The sequence below is a fragment of the Anolis carolinensis genome, chromosome 3 (assembly GCF_035594765.1).
Source record: "Anolis carolinensis isolate JA03-04 chromosome 3, rAnoCar3.1.pri, whole genome shotgun sequence".
Classification (NCBI taxonomy): Eukaryota; Metazoa; Chordata; class Lepidosauria; order Squamata; family Dactyloidae; genus Anolis; species Anolis carolinensis.
This window is the reverse complement of record NC_085843.1, coordinates 246,015,448-246,030,460: the sequence shown is the minus strand read 5'-3', so window position 1 is coordinate 246,030,460 and position 15,013 is coordinate 246,015,448. Positions and strand designations below refer to the sequence as shown.

The 15,013-nt window shown below is 38.4% G+C and overlaps 1 protein-coding gene across 1 annotated transcript; it reads right to left on the bottom strand.

The window, feature by feature from the left end:
• Positions 1-49: 49 nt before the first annotated feature.
• Positions 50-9,671, bottom strand: mrps22 (mitochondrial ribosomal protein S22). Its single transcript, XM_008106296.3, has 8 exons — positions 9,501-9,671; positions 7,795-7,958; positions 7,026-7,190; positions 4,559-4,702; positions 3,790-3,873; positions 3,526-3,671; positions 650-758; positions 50-230 (listed from the first exon to the last, which is right to left on the bottom strand). The coding sequence occupies exons 1-8, from the start codon at positions 9,634-9,636 to the stop codon at positions 138-140; spliced, it is 1,041 nt and encodes a 346-aa protein (XP_008104503.1). The 5' UTR covers positions 9,637-9,671; the 3' UTR covers positions 50-137.
• Between the last annotated feature and the right edge of the window lie 5,342 nt (positions 9,672-15,013).

The following is a 15,013-nucleotide window of genomic DNA, read 5'->3' as shown; positions in this document are numbered from 1 at the left end:
TGATCCAACAGGCCAAATGTACTTACAGAAAGCAGCTGAACTACTTCAATAACATTGTACAGCAAAATGTATTTTATTTAAACAATTTTATACAACTCACCAATGCAGTACACTGAATGATGACCAAACTGACAATTTTATGAAGCAGCAGATCTTGGCAGAGTTGCTTGATAAGCCTGTAATGCAAGTTCAATGTAGCCGGCTCTCTCTGTTTCTGCCCTTGCAAAAGCCTGCGTAGAAGCAAAGTCTCACTTAGCAACAGTTTTTTTTTCTGACATAGAATAGGGCTCTGTAGAGCTACAAAAAGTTTACCAGAAAGCCACCTGGCTGAAGCACAGACCCTCTATATATTGGACTGCAAATCCTAGCAATGTGATAAGGAATCATGAGAATGGCCCAATGGCATTTGGAGTACACATTCCTGAAAATGATGTTTAAGCAAATTAGGAGACAAAGCTGGTAGATGGGTCACTTGCTTATTTGTTGGGGGTTTTAAAATAGAGCAAGTGACCATCAGTTAACATGGAACTTTGTTTCCTAATTCACTTATAGACTTTTCATATGCTCTCAACAATTTTTTCATTGTGGATAATGATAAATCTAGGTACTTTACAATATTTAAAAAAAACAATGATGTAACACAGTGTACCTTAATTAAATCTAATCCTTGGATGTCTTGTTCTTGTGCCTCTTTTGCTGATTGGCAATCAGGATGCAGCATATGATAAAGGGTGACCAAGCTTACAGCGTCATCAAGCCTGCAAAATAAAATATCAATTGCATGAATGTGTTGCCGAAGGCTTTCATGGCCGGAATCACAGGGTGGTTGTATGTTTTCCGGACTTTATTAACTGGGGTATACCTATACTTTATTGAAATATAATGTTGTGGGTGAATCTTGACATATAAACTGGTTGTGTTTCAGCCTGCCTTCTTTGGAAAGGCTTTTAACACTTTGCAGAAAAATACTAATACTGAATACTGAAGATCTGGCACTCCCCCTATAGATGGGTCTGAATGAAAAACTTTTAACTTTTTGGAGAACAACTATCCAACCATACAATTGAACAGAAGCCCATCTAACTCAACCAGAGAAATCAGCCATAGCAGAGCACTTGATGAACCAACCTGGACACAGTATATTATTTGAGAACACAGAAATGCTTGACCACTCCAACAACTATCATGTCAGACTGCACAGAGAGGTCATAGAAATCCACAAGAACGTGGACAACTTCAACAGAAAGGAGGAAACCATGAAAATGAACAAAATCTGGCTACCAGTATTAAAAAAACTCAAAAATCAGAACAGTAAATAAGCAGCAACACTCTGAAAACAGAGGAGTTCCAGACACGAATCAATCAGGGGCAACTAACGACTCTGAACAAAGGATGCCTCCAAGGCAGGAAGAAGCCAGGAGATAAAGCTATTCAATGCTAATTAAGGTGATTAATTACAACATTCACACTGGCCTCCAACTGACAAGAGTTCTCTCACCCTGGACTTTCCACAGATATATAAACCTTCCTTGCTTAGTTTCTCCATACCTCACAACCTCTGAGGATGCCTGCCATAGATGTGGGCGAAACGTCAGGAGAGAATACTTCTGCAACATGGCCATACGGCCCGGAAAACATAGAATCACCCTCAATTGCATTAGTTTTCTTGAAGATTTTACCTTACTGTTCCCTAGAAGTAGATTAAACTAACTTGTTTTTTTTGTTTTCATTTACAAAGGATTGGTTATGTCATATTGTTATGTTACAATAGATGATTTGAAGAATTCCATTATGTAACATGATTTTTATTCCTGGGTTATAAATGACATTTCCTAATTGGTTCCATCATAAAAACATGGAAAATGTTTATTAAACTGCAAAACCTATTTTGTGGGACATCCTGCAGCACAGTTTGCTTTAATTTTTCAATGAACATCTTCATCAAGTCTCGATCACTTTAACATAGATTGGGCAGCCACAAAAACAAAGGTTCTACTGTGTAACAATTATTTTCAAAGTAAGCACTACACAATTAAAGAAGAATAACACTTTCAAATCAGGGACAGATTTATATTTTTTTTGCTACATAAGTGTTATTGATGTATGGATGTAAGCTGCTGCTGTGCAGTAAATCCAGTATAATCCAAAAGATGGGCTTCTGTTCAATTGTATGGTTGGATAGTTGTTCTCCAAAAAGTTTTTCATTCAGACCTATCTATAGGGGGAGTGCCAGATCTACAGTATTCAGTATTAGTATTTTTCTACAAAGTGTTAAAAGCCTCTCCAAAGAAGGCAGGCTGAAACACAGCCAGTTTATATTTCAATAAAATATAGGTATACCCCAGTTAATAAAGTAGGTGTGTTTATGGCCATTACTTAACAGAACATTTTATATCAGAGGCAGAAATAACACTGAAAGAATAACCTACAAGAATGAAGAGTAGTTCAAAATGCTTGAGCAGTTATGAAATGTAACAGCTAGGTCAGGTAAACCTCTCATAAAGGAACAAAAACAGTTTTAACCATCAAATGGTCATCTGAATTTTTCTTCCAAAATACATCTAGCAGTGTTTTTTCTTTCACTAGCTTTGACTTTCTACAATTTTCATTTTGTTGGCCTCCCAATGCTGATGTTGCTAAAATAAACTTCCAGCTAAAAAGCAAAAAGAAGTTTCTTAAAGTGCACCTACACTGTAAACTCAACGCAGTTTGACACTGGTATGGCTCAACACAAACTCAATCAGTTTGTAAAAAGATCAGCACTCTTTCGCAGAAAAAAATTAAGATCTAAAGCTACAACTCCCAGGATCCCATAGCATTGAGGCATGGTAGCAGGTATCAAACGGCAATAATTTTACAATGCAGATGCACTATTAGAAGCTTTGTTTACTTGAGGTATCCATGCAGAATTCCAAAAATCTTTCTGTAATGCAATTCTGTATGTTTGTTCAAACATAGATCCAACCAATTTCAGGAAGTTAACCTCCCAGTTAGGTAAGAATAAGATTATAATCTCCGTTATCTCCTAATAGAAAAACTGACATTTGTTATGAATTGAAACAGAATAGGATGCCAAAAGCAACCCAATGATTTCGGCCATGAAAGCCTTCGACAACATATTCATCATTCTGTCTCTGTTATCTCCAAACAAATCTTTAATTTTTCATTAGGCAAACAAGTTATTGGGATCTATGTGTTTTAAAGAGCTTAGCATCCATGAATGTTAATAGAGCTTACTTCTTAATAGAGCTGTAATTTTAACTATAAAAGCCCCAAAACAAGAAAATATACTGCTGCTATACTATGCTGGAAGATCAATTGCTAATAGTAAGACAAACTTCTTCAAGGTTTGGTAGTTCTCACATGAAACAGCATTCAGCTTTTAAATAAAAACTAGTGCAATTATAAAAAGAGCAACATTAATCTCTGTAAGGTTGTCCAGAATAAACACTTTAATACAGCGTTGTCACAGGAACCAACTCTGTGTTTCCTTTGTACATGGTAAGTTAAATAAGAGACACTTACAAATCTCTTTGGAGCATGTCTATCAATAATCCATCTGTCCTCTTCTTATTTATAAGGTACCATATCATCCCTCCAAAATGTCTCGTTGAACGCAGAATATCATATTTTCCATGTTTATCAATATCTTCATATGTTTGATGGTGAATCTGCCCAGAAGTTAAACAACAATGCTTAAAAGCCTTCACAGTATTCTGAAGAGTTTTCTAGATGCATGCAGTTGTTTCAGCACTATCTTATATGTCCTATGTAATATTGGCAACTTACTCTGATATAGTCAGGCGAATCTGGCTCAAATTGTACAAGGCAGAGATTAAGGAGTTCTTCATGTCGGTCCTGAAGAAATATGGTCTAAAACAGCAAGGAGTGAAAAGTTGCAACCCGCAACCAAATGAACAAAAAGGATAAAATTAATAAAAGCAATGTTCCAGAGAGCAACAATATGACTATATACACTTAGCAATCAGTACAGCATTTTGGGCCAATTTTGTAATAAAATGTTAAGAGCAAATGTTACAGTCATTCAAGTTAGGATGGGGACCACTGCTTTTCATGCACATTAACACTTCAAACCCAGCTATTACATATCTATATAATGCAAGGCAAAATATAATACAGAGGCCCTGTTTGGACCATTAGACTTCAACTTGCTATAATTTAGCATTTAAATGAAAAATTATACTGCACTCTCCTCTCTTCCATCTGGAGTTTTGTGTAAAATTATTGATAATAACAGTCTTATATTACTGACCTAGATCTTAAGACCAACTTCAAAATATTCAAATGATTCATTTTAATTGTAATGTGAAAAGTGTGTGCTGCTCACTCTTTGCCATTAAAGCTACAGCTATATCAGGAACTGAATACTTGAACTGGACCACATTATCTTATGGATAAGATAAAAAAAACCTATGTTGGAGTATTCAGTGGTCATCCAAATAACGCAAAACACCAAGTTGAGTAACACGCTCTTGACAGGCCAAACAGGTCTGATGATGCCCATAAAAGATAAAAGACCTTGAGAAAAACCATCTACCATCAGATTTTCATCTTTGAATAAAGGTGGAGGGGTAAGTTTCCGTCCTTCTTTTGGGAAGTAGATCTGTATCATCCTGTCCCGTTCCTCCCACGTGGCCTTGCGTAATACACCATTTGTTTCTCGAACTACAATGAAGCGTTCCTGAAATTGAAAACAAAACTATGTAAGCTGCAGTCTCACCCATTAGTTCTCTTAATTCCGCAAAGGATACAGAATAATATAGAATAATATACACATTAAATGACCAATTTACAATCAGGGAACTATCTATATATATAAAAGAGTGATGGCATCACGGCAATTCACAAAACAACAAAAGTACAAGCCCCCAACCTCAAAATTTGACAACACAACCCATCATCCATGCCTCAAGGTTGATACAACAAAAAGAAAAGAAAAATAAAGTCCTAATTAGAGGGAGAGCAATACTTTTTTTTATCCAATTGCTGCCAGTTTAGAGGGCTAATCTCTGCCCGCTTGGTTGCCTAGCAACCAAGGGACAGCCAGGTTTCAGTTAGGGGACAGGCAGATTTAGGCCTCACTTAGACTTCTTCCACAGATTATCTAATTTGCACTGGATTATATGGCAGTGTAGACCCAAGGCCCTTCCACACAGCTATATAACCCATTTATAATCTTATATTATCTGCTTTGCACTGGATTATCTTGACTCCACACTGCCATATAATCCACTTCAGTGTGCATTTTATACAGCTGTGAAGAAGGGGCCTCAGATAATCCAGTTCTGAGTAGACAATATAAGATTAGAAATATACAGTAGAGTCTCACATATCCAACGTAAACAGGCCGGCAGGATAAGTGAATATGTTGGATAATAAGAAGGGATTCAGGAAAAGCCAATTAAACATCAAATTAGGTAATCGTTATACAAATTAAGCACCAAAACATCATATTATACAACAAATTTGACAGAAAAAGTAGTTCCATGCGCAGTAATGCTATGTAGTATTTACAGTAGAGTCTCACTTATCCAACACTCGCTTATCCAACGTTCTGGATTATCCAATGCATTTTTGTAGTCAATGCTTTCAATATATCGTGATATTTTGGTGCTAAATTCATAAATACAGTAATTACTATATAGCATTACTGTGTACTGACCTACTTTTTCTGACAAATTTGTTGCCTAACATGATGTTTTGGTGCTTAATTTGTAAAATCATAACTTAATTTGATGTTTAATTTGATGTTGTTGGATAAGTGAGATTCTTCTTTAATATGAAATAATTACTGGGATAGAATAATGCAGAACAATATAATCTCTAAAACCAGGACAGTAAATAAACAGGGGAATTCCACACAGGAAACAATCAGGGCCAGCTAACACCTCCCAACAAAGTATTCCCATCATCAAAGTCTGGCAAATCCTGTTTCCTCAGGGCCACAGACAGTAGAAGCACATAAAATATCGCAAACAACATCACTCTGAAAACAAGGGTATTCCAGACAGGAAACAATCAGGGCCAGCTAACACCTCCCAACAAAGTATTCCCATAATCAAAGTCTGGAAAATCCTCTGTTTTCTCAGGGCCACAGACAGTAGAAGCACATAAAATATCGCAAACAACACCACTCTGAAAACAAGGGAATTCCAGACAGGAAACAATCAGGACCAGCTAACACCTCCCAACAAAAAATTCACTCAGGGAGGAAACAGCCAGGCTTTAAAGCTGCAAGGCCATTACATCCTAATCATTTTTCCTAATTGCAGCATTCATACTTGCCTCCAACAAACAAACAAAAAAACCAATCAGAAATATTGTATATTCACAACCTTTAGGAAATAATATCCCCTGATGGCGCAGCGTGTTAAAGCACTGAGCTGCTGAACTTCTGGACTGAAAGGCCACAGGTTTGAATTGGGGGAGCGGAGAGAGCCCCCACTGTTAGCTCCAGCTTCTGCCAACCCAGAAGTTCGAAAACATGCAAATGTGGGTGCATCAATAGGTACTGCTCCGGCTGGAAGGTAACGCTGCTCCATGTAGTCATCCCACATGACCTTGGAGGAGTCTACGGACAACGCCGGCTCTTCGACTTAGAAATGGAGATGAGCACCAACCTCCAGAGTAAGACACGACTGGACTTAATGTCTGGGGAAAACCTTTACCCTTGACCTTAACTACCACCAATTCCTCAATACTTTATTTCCCATACCACCATACTTCGCCACAGCAACGTGTGGCCGGGCACAGCTAGTAAACTATAAAGAAATAAAATATCAAAGTGATCAAACTGTCAGTTCTAAATAACTGCACATCTTAACTATGAGAATCATTAACTGCAGAGGAAACTGCTATCGTTATTAACATGGTCCTGTGTGCAAAATAATATTACTTTGAAAAATGTATTTTTCCTTGTTGATTATTACTGACAACTAGTGTAAATCTGGTCAAACCACACTAAAGTTTTGTGCTATTTTGATATATGTTATGGACATACTTACACGGTGTGGAGTGCTATATGTTATATCTGTAAAAACATATTTATGGGATTCAATTCCATCAAGAATCTTGTCTTCTGCTAATACATCATTAATTGGTTCCCGTTCACTCAATACAGGAGGCATTTTAAGCCTTTCTTTAGCTATCTCAGTTGCTTTTCCTGTTGCCTAAAAAAGAGAAGCAATTAATGTCATATTTCAGCTTTAAAGGTCATGAGAAAAGTTACAAAAAATACAAACATATTACATAGTGTGCACTGACTACTAAAAATCTACTTGTACAGAAATATTTAGATAAGTTCCTTCTTGTTCTGTTAAAAGCTCACAATTATTTGTCTACTTTATAGCTTACCTATTCCATTTTTCAAAAAAAGAAAAAGAAAAAAAATTAACACATCTGCCTTAGCACATGTTATGATATGACTGGATTTTGTCAGTTCTTATAAACTGATCTGGCTGGATATTGAATGTAGTAATACTATCTACTATGGAAGGTTAGGCTGAATTAGTCAGAACAAGTGCAAATTTTTAAATTCAATGCTTGTACTTGTTAACAGTTGACAAATGAGAAATATTTGATGTAGTGAAATACAGCAATTTTTCACGTGTTAATCATGCTGCAGCCAAAGATATAAAACACAAGTGAAGCAGAACAAAACCAAGCATGAACATTTGTTCGTGTGGCTATAAGCAAATAAATGAGAAACAATTCAAAGTGCTTTCTATTCACATCTTCAAAATACATGATTCAGCAATCATGACATTCAAATACCTCTTCCAGCTGCGATTCTGTCATAAGCTTGTATGTTGGAGGTTTAAGTTCCTGCTTTATTGGCTTAAAAACTTTCTGCAGATTCAATCCCGTCATCTTGTAGAGCAAATTCTGTACTTTTTCATCCATAAAATGAGGCTTTGGGATGTCAGGTTTTTTTCCTTCTGAAGAAAAAAAGAAATAGCAGAACAGCAGCAAGTAGCTATGTTAAATGATAGTGAAGGGAGAAAAGGGAAATTTACTTTATTTATTAAAACTTTAGGTTTTAATACTATGCACATTTACCCAATAATAAACCCCTTTAAAATGGTGTTTTGAGCACCAAATTAAAACAAAAAATTGATGACTGATTTAAGGAGGGGGTTGTATTCATATTGTTGCCTTTCTTCATTAAATCTGTATGAAGACTTAGTTTGATTCTCCATTAAAAAAAAAATTGTAAGGCCAGATAATAAACCTAGTTCATGAGTAGAGTTAACTCTTAACACATAAAATGTCTCAAAGAGTCAATCTCCCATTCAGATTTGTCTGCAAAGCTCTACACAAGCCTTCTCAGATATCAACCAGATAAAAAAGCAGGATATACATATTTCCACTGAGCAGAAATAAAATTTGCATTAAATATCCAATGCAAAGCTTTGTAGTCTATCCTGCAATAGAGATGTTGGCACCAAATGAAATCAGTTGATGCTATCTTCTTCTTGTTGTGTGCCTTCGAGTCATTGCTGACTTATTAGGGTTTTGGGGTTTTTTTGTTTTTTTTTGGGGGGGGGATTAGTTCAGAGGGGATTTGCCTTAATCTTCCTATCAGGCTAAGGGAGTATGACTTGCCCAAGGTCACACATGGGTTTTCAGGTCCAAATGGTCTCACAAGCTCTATACTATCAATGCAGTTTGATTGCCATGACTCAATTCTACAGGATTCGGAAATCTGTAGTTTGACACAGAGTGCTGGTGCCTTACTAAACTCTCAGGATCACATAGCATTGAGTAATTAGAGATGCATTCATTCTACTGGGCAGATGCACCCTGAGTCCAACACACAAACCACTAACTCCACCATGAACTGACCTCCTACTGAAATCTGCCTCTTCCTCCTCCTCCTCCTCCCCTTTCTCTTTTTCTTCCTCCTTTTCCTTCCTCCCTCTCCAGTTCTTCCTCTTTCTCCTCCTTTTCCTTCTCCTCCCCCTACTATTCTTTCTTCTTCCTACTCCTACTTTTATGGTACTCTCATCTATGAGAGTCCCTATAGGGCTGCTGTGAGTTTTCCAGGCTGTATGGCCATGTTCCAGAAGCATTCTCTCCTGACGTTTAACCTTCATCTATGGCATCCTCAGTATTTAAAAACTCCAAAATCAGGACAGTAAATAAAGAACAACACTCAAAAACGGGGGAATTCCAGACAAGAAACAATCAGGGTCAGTTACCACCTCCCAACAAAGGATTCCCCCAGGCAGGTAGCAGCCAAGCTGCCAATGTTAATCAAGCTGGCCAATTGCAACATTCACACTTGCCTCAAACTGACAAGAGTTCTTTCTCCCAACATGGACATTATTCCACAGGTATAGAAACCCCACTGGCCTAGTTTCCAACAGACTTCACACCTCAGCGGATGCCTGCCATTGATACAAGACACCCCTCCTTCCTGCGCTTCAGGGCCCGGAGAAGCCCGCCCTCTCCCCGCCGCCCGCCCTCGTTCTCCTCACCCTCCTCGGTTCCTCGGCAGAGCGCCCTCCTTCCCCAGGCGGCTCGGCTTATCCGCGGGGCCCGGCCCAGGAAAGAAGCCACAGCGGCGCCGCTCCGCCCGACCCAAACACGCCGGGATGCTCCCAGCGCAGCCATGGCAAAGCAAGCCAAACCGGAAGTCTAAACAGTCATTTCCGGTTCATCGCGCAGGTTGTGCTGGGAAGAGTAGTTTTTAGAGTTCTGGGTTGCTGTGAGTTTCCCAGGCTGTATGACCATATTCCAGAAGTATTTTCTGACACATCTATGGCAAGAGGTTTTGAATTCTATTGGAACTAATCACAACCACTATGTCAGACTACACAGAGAAGCCATTGAAACCCACAAGAATGTGGACAATTTCAACCGAAAGAAGGAAACCATCAACGTGAACAAAATCTGGCTACCATTAAAAAAAAACCCTCTAAAATCAGGACAGTAAATAAAAAACAACACTAAAAAAAAACCAGAGGAATTCCTGACAAGAAACAATCATGACCAGTTAATCACCTCCCAAAAAAAAAGAGTCTCCCAGGCAGGAAGGAGCCAGGTTTTGAAGCTGCAAGGTGATTCAGTGCTAATCAAGGTGATCAATTGCAACATTCACACTTGCTTCAAGCAGACAAGAGTTCTTTCTCCCACCTTTATGTTTCAAAGCAACTTTTAATTCTTGGATAGTTTAATTACATTGTTCACTTTTGTATATTGTGATTTTTTTAAGCTACCGTATGTTTGTTTTAACTGTTCTAAACTGCAGTGAAGCAATCAGAAGAAAAGGAATTGGAAGGGCAGCTATGAAGATCCTGGTGTGCAAAGATATATCATCGAAGTTAGGATTCTCCATTCCATTGTATCTCCTATTTCATATAGTTGTGCAAACTGGATAGCAAAGAAATCTGATAGGAAGGAAATCAAGTGCTAAAAAGACCAGTGAATGGAGCCTGGAGCAAAGGAAGCCTGAGTTCTTCTTAGAAGCAAGATGACTGTACAGAGACTGCTGTACTTTAGCCATATCATGAGAAGACTTGACTCATTAGAAAGGACAATGGTGCTTGCTAAGGTCGAAGGCAGTAGTAGGAAAAGAAGACCGTATTACAGATGGAGAGACTCAATCAATGATGCCACTGCCTTGAGTCAGCAAGATCTGAACAGGGCTGTTGATGATAGGATGCCTTGGGAGTCTGTCATTCATGGGGTCACCATAAGCTGAAGTCAACTTGACAGCAAGTATGGTAATAATAAATATGAGTCCTTCACTGTGAATTTTTCCAAAGGTGGAAAAATCATTGTCTTCATTGTTGTCATCATCCATGTTCAGAGAACGGATAGTGACCAGTGTGGAATTGATGCAGTTTGACCCCACTTTAATTATCCTAGCTCAGTGCTATGGAATCAGGATTCATAGTTTGGTGAGGAACCAGTACTCTTTGGCAGAGAAGGCTAATGATCTTGTAAAACTATATTTCCTAGGATTCCATAACATTGATCCATGGCACCTCAAGTGGTGTCAAATTCATTAATTCTACAGTGTAGGCACAACACGTATGTGAAAGGGTTCTGGGGCTTTCAAACAGTGAATTAGTTGTGATTTGTCCCATTATACTACGTAACATGATTTTTGTTCCTGGGTTATAAATAACATTTCCTAATTGGTTCTATCATAAAAACATGGAAACAATTTATTATTATTACTGTTTAAAATGATGTTTTCCTCTGTTTAAATTTTTTCGCTGATGATGCTTGTTTTGTTCTGTATATACTTTATCCTGTTTTATTGTGGTTATCTGGGTTTGGCCCCATGTTAGCCACCCCGAGTCCCTGCGGGGAGATGAAGGCAGGGTATAAAAATAAAGTTATTATTATTATTATTATTATTATTATTATTATTATTACTACTACTACTACTATTAAACTGCAAAAACATTATTTTTGCAGGACATCCTGCAGCACATTTTGCTATAGTTTTTCAATGAGTATCTCACAGAGTCCCAACTAATTCAACATCATTTGTGGCAGCCACAAAAATGAAGTTTCTGGAATATAACTACAGTAGAGTCTCACTTATCCAACACTCGCTTATCCAACGTTCTGGATTATCCAACGCATTTTTGTAGTCAATGTTTTCAATATATCATGATATTTTGGTGCGAAATTCGTAAATACAGTAATTACTACGTAGCATTACTGTGTATTGAACTACCTTTTCTGCCAGATTTGTTGTATAACATGATGTATTGGTGCTTAATTTGTAAAATCATAACCTAATTTGATGTTTAATAGGCTTCTCCTTAACCTCTCCTTATTATCCAACATATTCACTTATCCAACATTCTGCCGGCCCGTTTATGTTGGATAAGTGAGACTCTACTGTACTTTCAAAGTAAATACCACACAATTAAACAGGAAATATCACTTTCAAACCAGGAACAGATTTTTTTTTCAAATTGTGTTACATAGTGTTATCTAGATTCCTTTCTTCCATTGTAGTAGAGAAACCTTATAAACTACAGGTTTGGGCTGAAACCCTGCCAAGGCATTGTAACTCTGCTTAATAAACCCATCACATTTCCAACACCACTATAGATTCCTCAATCAGTAATCCAGACCTGACAGACAAAACAGAACCAGTTATTAGAAGTTTGGAAAACATAGCTCCAATTCCCTTCCAAAAAATTCATCTAGTTAGCCTTTAGGCTGAAAGAGGGGACTCCAGCAGTTAGATTTTGGTGGTGTATTTGATTGGCTGGGTTGGGCAACAAGACAAGAGAGGCTGCACACTACTTTGGCCGAGGATTTACTTGGTTCAGTCCTGCTGAGAGCGTTTGACAATGCTAAGAAACTTTTGTTTAACTGACGGGAAATAGAGAAGAGCTTGTTTTTCAACCTCTAATACAAAGATTTTCTAGAGGGAGGGCTATATGCCCTATTAGGGAATTGGGAAGCTATTGGCTACATGCCTAAAAGCCACTCCAGCCCCATATGTGCACTTGGATGGCAACCCGGAGTTCACTTTAATTCACAGAAGTGCTTAGCAAAACAATAGAATTTATTAGGTTAGATCCAGGCAAAGTTAAAGTCATATTCATTTTGTACTTGAGTGGTAACAGCTGCTGGGAGAGAGTTAGCTTTGCAGGCACTTAAGATAAAGTTAATTCTCTCAGTATTCATACCCTACATCAAGGTATATTTAGTTCATGGCATTTACAAAAGAGCACACATTTTAAGTCCTGTAAGATTCAACACATAATTTGGGAGATGGGAAACTAGTCCATAAGATCCACAGCTCCTAAGGAGCAGTGTAATATGGTGGTTTGAGCATTGGGCTGCATCTCTAGAGGACCGAATTCAAATCCTCACTCAAGCATAGAAATCTATTGGGGGACCTTTAGTAAGTCATACTCTCTCGGCCTCAGAGGAAGGTAAAGGCAAACCTTTTCAGAACAAGTCTTGCCTTACGTTAGAAATGGTTTGAAGACACACAGCAACACATACAACAACATTTAAGGAACATATCATGTGAGGTATTTTCCAGTGTGTTGGACATAGCTTCTGTAATGTTGGTATGATGGGAGTTAGAGTTAGAAAAAGCTGGTTTAACCACACATGGTGGGAGAAAAAAAATCTATTGGACGACATGCTGGACCCACTGCTGATTTCCTGGTGCTCAATGATGATATCTGGCCAAGCAATTCAGACACAGTGCAATAAGACTGGATTTAATCAATACTGTAATTTCACACAATGCTTCCAGCCAAGTGGCATTCTCTCCTGACCTCAATCAGATATATTCTTCTGAAGGATCAAACTGTTATGCTCATGCATAGCCCCAAAATAGATTAATTTGATCCCTATAAAAACATATAGGAACAGCTGAAACCCAAACTGATATTTACTCCCAATCACCACTGGATCCAGAAATATGGTACTGCAACCTTCCACATTTCTGGGTCTGGCAATGAATATTGGTGCCAGTTGTCCACCACATTTTATAGTACTGTAATTGTACTTCATTTGAATGATGTTTTTATTTGATTTACATAACATTAAATAATAAATATATGTAGGCAGCAACGTAGATGGGGAGATGTAAATATGTAGGATGGCCAATTATATTTTATCCTACTGTAGCTATGTTTATTTTTTCACAGATTGTTCCCAGTCTTGTTGAATTGTGGCATGCAGAAGCAACACTCTCATAAAAATCAGATGGGGACTGCATACCTTCCAATATTTCACAGATGGAAATGGAGACACATTAGGCTAAGTAATATAAGAGTGTGGAAGGAAGAATGCACAAACAAGGAGAGACTTCAGCAGTTTGCCTTTGCCCGAGACAACAGAGAAGGGCAAAAGTTAACATATACCCCCTTCTCACACCAGTTAATTTAGTGTAAACTGCTTTTGCAGCTCAATCCCCCTCTATTCTGCCTTGGTCAGACCACACCTGGAATACTGTGTCCAATTTTGGGCACCACAGTTGAAGGGAGATGTTGACAAGCTGGAAAGCGTCCAGAGGAGGGCGACTAAAATGATTAAGGGTCTGGAGAACAAGCCTTATGAGGAGCGGCTTAAAGAGCTGGGCATGTTTAGCCTGCAGAAGAGAAGGCTGAGAGGAGACATGATAGCCATGTACAAATATGTGAAGGGAAGTCATAGGGAAGAGGGAGCAAGCTTGTTTTCTGCTGCCCTGCAGACTAGGACACGGAACAATGGCTTCAAACTACAGGAAAGGAGATTCCACCTGAACATCAGGAAGAACTTCCTCACTGTGAGAGCTGTTCGACAGTGGAACTCTCTCCCCGGGGCCGTGGTGGAGGCTCCTTCCTTGGAGGCTTTTAAGCAGAGGCTGGATGGCCATCTGTCGGGGGTGCTTTGAATGCGATTTCCTGCTTCTTAGCAGGGGGTTGGACTAGATGGCCTATGTGGTCTCTTCCAACTCTACTATTCTATGATTCTATGATTCTATGAACTGAAGTCAGTCAACGACAAAAGGGATAAAGTGCAGGAGGAGACTCAACCAGGAGATTTTAAAAGCAATTGAAAAAAATAAGATGATGGAGATAATCAGGATTGTCCCTGATAAATTGGGACAGTAGGGGTGTGTGGGGTCATCTTGTAGGCTATGTAGTGAGATGATACACATACATGTCATACACATCCCAAGGTGAAAAAAGGTATTTGGGCATTAGGCAGCCAGTACTATCAATTGTCTGGAATCTAGATACAAAAGGACCATAGTTTCTACCACTCAATACTGTATATAGTCCATTCATCCAACCAAACATAGCTGGCTATGGGCATCATCCTACTAGAAACCTGAGAGATTTTTATATGAATATTCCCCAACCATGAATTAACAGACTGATATGATTCAAGAAACAAAATATAGTCTGAAAAGGAAAGGAAAAAGGAAAGGAAAAGAAGCAGCGAGATATTTCTAAAGAAGAGCACCAGGGGGCACTGTATTACTTCATGTGATGGTCATGAGCTACCTTAT